The sequence below is a fragment of the Hyaena hyaena genome, unplaced genomic scaffold (genome assembly GCF_003009895.1).
Source record: "Hyaena hyaena isolate Hyena2069 unplaced genomic scaffold, ASM300989v1 scaffold_160, whole genome shotgun sequence".
NCBI lineage: Eukaryota > Metazoa > Chordata > Mammalia > Carnivora > Hyaenidae > Hyaena > Hyaena hyaena.
Window position 1 is genome coordinate 1,735,243 of NW_024080793.1, and position 7,775 is coordinate 1,743,017.

Here is a 7,775-nt window from a genome sequence, read left to right on the forward strand (position 1 = left end):
ATAAACAAATAAGACAATATCAGATATTATTAGGTACCCAGAAAATGGGATAGGGTGACTGGAGAGCCACTTTGATTCAGTGTGAGGGGGAAAATGATCAGTCTGTACTATCCAGATCGTACAGGGCCCTGTAGGCAGAATAAATGGTTTGGTAGTGGAGAGATGTGGGCTGCTGTCCTAAATCAACCACACTTTTAAAAAGCAAAAACAACATAATTATTTAATTTTTAAAATTAAAAAATAAACAACAATAAAAATCCTACTGGAGTCAGGTAACTTACAATTTCTAATTTAGTTTCCTCATATATGAAATAGGGGTACCATCCACTATCCCCTGCCTTGTAGAATTGCCATGATGATGAAATAGGATGCTAGAAGCAAAGCACCCAGCACTGTGCCCAGCATGCAGTGGCCCTCAGTAAAGGATACCTGGCCACCTTATATTCAAGACCCTGGAAGAGCTGTACTATTTTTAGGAAACTACCTGGAGCACCATCATAACCACCACAAACTGACCCTGTGTGTTTATTCCTTCTCAAATTACAGGTCACCAAAAACAATGGCATCACCCCTGGGCCAGATTCCAGTGCAAAGGCAGCCCATTCAGAAAGACCCAGCCACCTTGGAAGATTAAAGGTGTTTCTGTCCAGCACCCCAGGTTGAACCAGCCGTGAGCCAGCTTCCCGTGACCATGGTCAGCCCTTGGCTCCCTCTTCCTCCTTTCTTATACCTGGAGAATACACAGGCCTCAGGCAGGAGTGGGCCACAGATAGCCTCTGATTGGTCCAGGCTAATCCACCCCTGCTCTTCCCCTTTGGAATGAGCCCTCTAGGTCAGGACAAGGGAAGGGAGTGGATCTTGAAAGGACTTGGGGCCTCACAGAATAGTAGTTTGGAGGATGGCCTTTCCCCTTACCCAGCCTCTTTGGGCCATATGTCATGAGCCCCAGGCCTGTCTTTCCTTTGCAGGTCAGTTTTGAGCCAGTCTCTGTGGCTAAAGAACTGTGCTGTCCCTGGGCTCCAGGCAGCTGCAGTGAAACCTGGAGCTTTCACACCAGAGTTCAGCCTAGGTGGGAAAGGGCAGATGGAAGTGGCTGTCCCACGGGAGCTTGGAGCTAATATGACGCACTCCCTTTCCCCAAAAAGTGCAGGCTTTCCTGAGCCTGAGACCAGATGCTGGCCAATTACACAGCTTTCTGCCCACTGTGAAGTCTCCTCCTAGAGCAATGACACAGAGCAGTGCTGTCCTTCCTGCCTCTTCTCCACAGTTCCTGAATGGTGCTAAGGATCTGCATCAGCTGGGGAAAAGCTAGAGTTGGAGAAGGCCTCAGTATCCAGTGGGATTATGAAAACTGCAAGGGGGTCCTTTCCCCCTCCTCCGTCAGAGAGGTGCTCTGACCCAGGGTCATGTGGGAGAGCCCCCACATGCAAATTCCCTTGATGATTCTGTGCCCTTAAAGGTGAACTATCTCGTGCCAGCCAGCTCAAAGGTCCGTTGCTGCCCCTTGGCTCTACTAGCCCTCTCTTTCTCCTCGTGCAGGAGACCAGGTTGCTGTGGTGCTAGCCCTCTTCCATTATCTACCAGGGGACTCCTGGGTACCAGGGAAAGGAAGGAGAGCTGGTGCAGGTTTCTGCAGTGAGGAAACAGATGTTCCCCAGGCCCCAAACCTAGATTTCTCCAACTCTTCTGTGTTTTATGGCCTGGGATTTCACTGGGAGTGGATATTTCCTTGTAGCTTTCAAGCAGGAATTCCAAGGAGTGTCACCATCATAGGACCCCCTTCACTGAGTCAAAGAAGCCCCTTAGCTGCTCTCTTGGCCTCTTCCCCCTCAAACTCCCATTGCCTATCCCTTTGCCTGTGAAATGCCTTTATGTATTGTGTATGGGTGTGTGTGCGCGTGCTTATGCTCTGTCTCTTGATCACTGAAGCATCTAAATAAAGAATTTCTCCCATGAGCCAGACTGCAAATTAACAAACCTGGGATTTGGGGCCATATTACCGTTGGATCTAGTATATGTGTCTTGACCCCTCACCCTCAACCCTCTCAGACTCCCAGGGCTCTAAATACTGATCTAAGAAGGTGGGACCAAGATAAATATCTAAATTACTTGGCAACCTGTGGAAGCCTTCCCGGGTGCCCTAAACTTAATACAACCTCATCCACTTATCCATCTCCCCCTGTCACAGAGGGTCTTATGGGGGTTCTTTAGAAGGTTTAAGCTGAGATCTACTTTGTTTGAGTAGATCATTCTGGCTGTTAGGTGGAGAAGGAATGCAGGGGAGCAGGACAAGAAACAGACAAGGAAGGCAAAATGTAGGTTGTGTCCAGTATGGCTCTCTCTAGGCTAATCCCTTCAGGGCAGAGACCTAGCCCCTTTCATCTCAACTTCTCTAATGTGGAGTGGTGTGTCATGAAGTGTTTGTTGAATGAATGAATGAATGAATGAATGAATGAATGAATATGAGGAAAGATGGCCTTTTCCCTCACAGCTCTTACTCAGCACTAGGTTTGTACCATGGACTTAATAGAGATTCTTGAAGGAAGCTTTTCTATGACCCAGAAATGAGCTAGGGAAGCAGTTAGTGTGACGGCCTCAGGAGTCTTTTGTTCAACCTTAGTTTCAGGCAGACAGCCAGACCTAAGGAAGGTTCCCAGGCAACTTCAGCTCCTACTCTTCACTCAGCAAGCTGTTCTTGGGCACCTGCTTTTGACCAGCAGGGAAAGGCCCTATGCGGCCCCCATGGTGGGTTCTCAGCTTTCAGCTTCCAAAGTCCAGACTGTCTCAGCAATTTCCCTGCAGTCCTTCTAATTTATCCGGGATATTCGAATCAGCCTCATCTATCACACAAGGAAATGAAGGGCAGAGAGTGGGTGGGCCGCCATATCATGAGCTTTGGCCTGCAAGACCTTAGTCTGGATTCAGGAGTCCCTGTTAGCTGTGTGCCCAGCCCAGTTAGTAAGAGGGCACAGGGATGAACACTTTCTTGCTCTTGGGAAGCTCACATCCTCTGAGAGGTCTTTATGGCAATGGTCTGAGGGTCCTACAGGGCACAGCAAGAATGCCCAGGATGCAGGTCCTAACTCACCTCAGGGTATGAAAAAGCTGGAGAGGTTGGGAAACTTGCATTTGATCTGCATGATAGCCTTCTGAGGTAGGTAATGATACTCCATTTCATAGAAAAGGGTCAAAGTGGTGTAGTATTTTGCCCAACGTCCTGCCACTAAGAAGCAACAAAATGGAGAGTAGAATCCAGTTATCTAGATTCCTAGTCCAGAACCCTTTCCATAAAGGACCAGAATCCTTCCCATATAACCCCTGGGCATGCCTCACCCACCTTCTGGCAGGGCCATGGGCTCATAGAAGAAGCAGCCACAAAATAGATTGGACAGGGGTCAGTGGTTACTTTTTATTCCAAGCTCCCCCATAGTTCTCATAATTTTATCCAAGATTCCCAGTGTATTACACTCCAGTGTATAACTGTAAGAAACTGAAATCAAAGTGGTTAGCTAAACAAGGAAGTATATTGATTCACCTAATGAAAAATTTCAGTACAGAGATGGCTAGATCCAGGTTCTGACACATGTCATCAGGAAGAATTTAATCTCACTCTGCTTTCCTCTGTGTGGCCTCTTTCTCAGGCCAACTCCCCCCAGAAGGCAGCAAGATGGCCACTGGCAGCTCCAGGCTTGTCTCCTGTTGGAGAGGCAGCTCCGTTGGAAAGATCTTCTTTCCTACTAGTTCCAACAAAAAATTCTGGGATTCATTCATTAACCAGCTTGGCCCTGTTCCTATTCTTAAATCAATCACTGCAACTAGGCTCCTGATTTGGGGACTGAGAAAGAGTGAGCTCCACCTAAAACATTTGACTGAAAGAGAAAAGAGGAAAGTATGGGGCTCCTTCCAGATTAAGGGAGAAGAATGGATGTGGGTGGGTAAAAATAACTTAGCCATACCCAGAAATTGTCTGGATTTGAAATACCACTTTTTCCCTAACTTCTTGAGATTTAGTAATGTGCTCCAATTTTTAGAGCACAACTTGATGAATCCTTACATGTATGTGTATATCTGGGCAGTCACCCTCCAGATCAAGATACAGAACGTTGCCAGCTCCCCAGAAGTTTCCTTTGTTCCCCTTCCTAGTTATTATCTCCCAGAAGTAAACACTATTTTGACCTCTACCCCCATAAATTAGTTTTGCTTGCTCTTGAATTCTATAAAAATGGAGTCATACCCTCTTTTACTCAATATTCTGTCTGTCAGATTCATCCATGTTTGTGTGTGTGTGTGTGTGTGTGTGTGTGTGTCAGAAGTTCCTTTTTTTCATGCTCTGTAGTAGTCCATTATATGAATATACCACAATCTAGCCATTCTGTTGATGGACTATTGGGTTATTTCTAGTTTTGAACTAGTATAAATAAAGCTCTTGTGAAAATTTTTGTATGTGTCATTTGGTGTGTGCACACATATATCCAGGAGTAGGATTGCTGCGTCGTAGGATAGGTGTGTTTCACTTATCTAGATACTACCAAATGGCTTTCCACAGTGGTTCTACCAACTTACCGGCATTTGGTATTGTCAGTCTTTCTAGTTTTGGACATTCTAGTGGCACGTGGGAATTTGAACCCAAGTGTTCATATTGACTTTGAATCAGGGCTCCTCTTACTCTAAGCGTTCCTGAGATCAGATTTTAATTTCTGTAGCCTGGAATGGTCTCTGATATCAGTGCCTAGGACCCACAATACATAATCCAGCAGGTAAACATCAGAGGAAGCTTCTGCTCATGGCTCTGGTGGCTAAGGAAGGTCTCATGGCAGAAGAGGCATCAGCCCTGGAGAGGCAGTCTAGTCTAGTGTACAGAAAAAAAAAAAAGAAAGAAAAAAGAAAAAAAAATCAGGATCTGGAACCAGGCAGCCACAGTTCAGATCTTAGCTCTGCGGGGCTGTGTGATCATGGTGAACTAACAATCCTGTGGTGAGCTAACCTGTACCTAAGGATGAAACACTAGTACCTACCTTATGGGTTATTGTGGGAATTAAAAGAATAGATACAGGGGCGCCTGGGTGGCTTAGTCGGTTAAGCATCTGACTTTCGCTCAGGTCATGATCTCACGGTTCGTGGGTTCAAGCCCTGCGTCGGGCTCTGTGCTGACAGCCAGCTCAGAGCCTGGAGCCTGTTTCAAAAAAAATTCTGTGTCTCCCTCTCTCTCTGACCCTCCCCTGCTCACACTGTCTCTCTCTCTCTCCTAGAAATAAATAAAACATTAAAAATTTTAAAAAAAAGAATAGATACAAATGAAACAATTACAATACCTGACATATGGTAGATACTATGTAAATGATGACTGCTGTTCCTTCTATTATCGGCCTGAAGTAATCTCTGGGTCTTCCTGGGGAAGTGAGTACAGAGGCAGATGGCATCTGGCACAGAGTCCTATATTAAGTCTCAATTTATGAAATGCCAGAAACCTAATTCAATCTGATAGGGGGGAGGAGGGCAACATGCTGGCCAGAGGTGGTTCTTCCCTGGGCTCCAGCAAGAAGCCACCCTTCGCTGCTAGGGAACCTCAGCTTATCCCACGAACCTCAGGGGCACCTCAGGTTCTGCAGCCAGTGACACCTGAGGAGAAGACCATGGAATTAAGCATGCAATGCTCTTAGCCCCGAGCTGAATGAAAAGCAGGCGTTGGGATGTAATAATCCTAAGTGCAGACACAGAGCTGTGTATGTAGCCATATAGAGGGACACTACTCTGGGATTCAGGGTCCTTGGGTGTTGGTCTGAGCCCTGCCACCAGCTTCATGTGACCTGAAGCCTTCTGTTTTCTGTCTGGTAGAAGTTGTAAGAAATCACAGTTTGAGCCCAAGTTCCAGAGGCAGTGATGGGCAGTTAGGGGTTCTTCCCAAAGCAGGTAGCAGAGAAAGCCCTTCCCTCACAGAAGCCTCTGCCAGAAATGCTATTCCCATCCCTATCCAGACCTGATCAGCCGTCGTTAGTGTCAAATAGAATAGGAAAAAACAGTTTCCCCTTCTGACCATCTGTCCACCTAACAATCTCACCCACTCTGCCCCATACAAGTCCACATTACAGAGAGGGCAGGCACATCTCTGTTCTGGCACTCCCAGGCTCACTGTCCTCCACAAACGCTGCTTCCTCTGTCCAGGGGCTCCAAAGGAAATCTCAAGAGGGTTCTGTAAATAAGTCAGTGCTACAGCGCAGTGACCCTGATGGCCACTAGGTGGAGAACGCTCCTTTTTGTGCTGGGCAAAGTAGACCAGCGCCAGGACCTTACTGTTTGGTTGGATACTGAAGAGAATAAGATGACTTTTCCTGAGCTCCTGTATTCGATATTTCATTTAGCCCTCAAGACAACTTGAGTAAGGCTCAATTTCACAGCAGAAACTCCTAGGTAAAACCTTGCAGAGCTTACACAACCAAGAAATAACCATGGAGGGATTTGACCCTCATGTTCCCAAGTCTTTGTTAGTGCACCTCTACTTCCAAAGGCCATCTTGCCCTTCCCTCAGAACATTTCCTTCCAGAGGACACTGTTTGAAGACTGTAGTTTAGTCACCTGCCTGGAAGGACACCTGATGTCGGCCCTACTCATTGGGCTTTCTTTCACTCTTTTCCCTGGGGTAACATCTCTCTTACACTCTTATAGCCTATGGTTCTGGGAGACTAACCCCAGTCCCTGGTTCCAGGGGTGACCTTGTGAGCCAAGCCTGGGCAATCAGAATAAGTCTGGAGCTGTTAGTAGCCATCTTTGCTACTACATAAAGACAATCTGTGTGAAAATTAAATCATCACAGAGGAAAACAGCTGAGAGTTGGGAAGAGCCTGGTTTCTGATGAACACCGGGATCTAAACAGGCCTGAAGGTAATGCTCTCAGGACTTTTTAGTTATCAGTCAATACTCTTTTTCTTTAAGTCAATTTAAGTTGGGTTTCTATCACAAACAGGAGTACTGTCTTTTGTCTTTTTTCTCAGGAGTACTAATATATGTTTTAGCTTCTCCATCAACCTAGTGACTTCCACTTACCTAAGAAGATCATTAACTTCCGGGGCGCCTGGGTGGCTTAGTCGGTTAAGCGTCCGACTTTCGCTTAGGTCATGATCTCGCGGTTCATGGATTCGAGCCCCGCGTCGGGCTCTGTGCTGACTGCCGGCTCAGAGCCTGGAGCCTGTTTCAGAGTCTGTGACTCCCTCTCCTTCTGACCCTCCCCTGCTCACGCAGTCTCTCTCTCTCTCATAAATAAATAAAACATTTTAAAAAAAAAAGAAGATCATTAACTTCCAAGGCTAAATTGGCTGCTCTTCTGTGCCCTGTGCCTCCTCTAACATTGCCCTTAATATCCTATGTTATGATCTGTTCAATTCTTTCTCTTTTAGACTAGAAACTCTTTGAGGGCAGTCACCGTGTCTCATCATAGCAGAGCACTGTGATTCTTTTAATAACTGCTTAGTGGTGGAGTCAATTAATGGAAAGTTAAGAGTGGATATGGGCTAGTAGGGACCATTGCTATCATTTCACAGACATTTTGAAGGAGCTGAGCCTCCAATGCTTATCAAGGTCAGAGGACTGAGGTTGGGAGGAGAGTAAGTGAAAGGACCTAGGAGAGAGGGAGCACAGTAAATCGTTTCAGTAATGACCTCTCATGAATCTCATGAATCTTTGCCTTCCTGCATCTGTGCCCTTTGTCAATGTGAATGTCTCACTTTAGCCATCGAGATGTAGAGCCTGAGCCAGCCTTGGGACTTGCTCTGATCAGAATC

General features: G+C 46.3%; 1 protein-coding gene across 6 annotated transcripts in view; it reads left to right on the forward strand.

Moving 5' to 3' along the window:
- ZNF346 (zinc finger protein 346) overlaps positions 1–4,418 on the forward strand; it is a 33,336-nt gene extending 28,918 nt beyond the window's left edge. For 3 of the 6 annotated variants that reach the window (XM_039239760.1, XM_039239762.1, XM_039239765.1), the window contains one exon: positions 547–4,418. In XM_039239760.1, coding sequence (XP_039095691.1) covers positions 547–674 — 128 coding nt within the window. In that variant the 3' untranslated portion in view covers positions 675–4,418. The remainder of the gene's footprint in view (positions 1–546) is intronic. The other 3 variants (XR_005529769.1, XM_039239761.1, XM_039239764.1) reach the window with 2 other exon arrangements.
- The last annotated feature ends 3,357 nt before the right edge of the window (positions 4,419–7,775 follow it).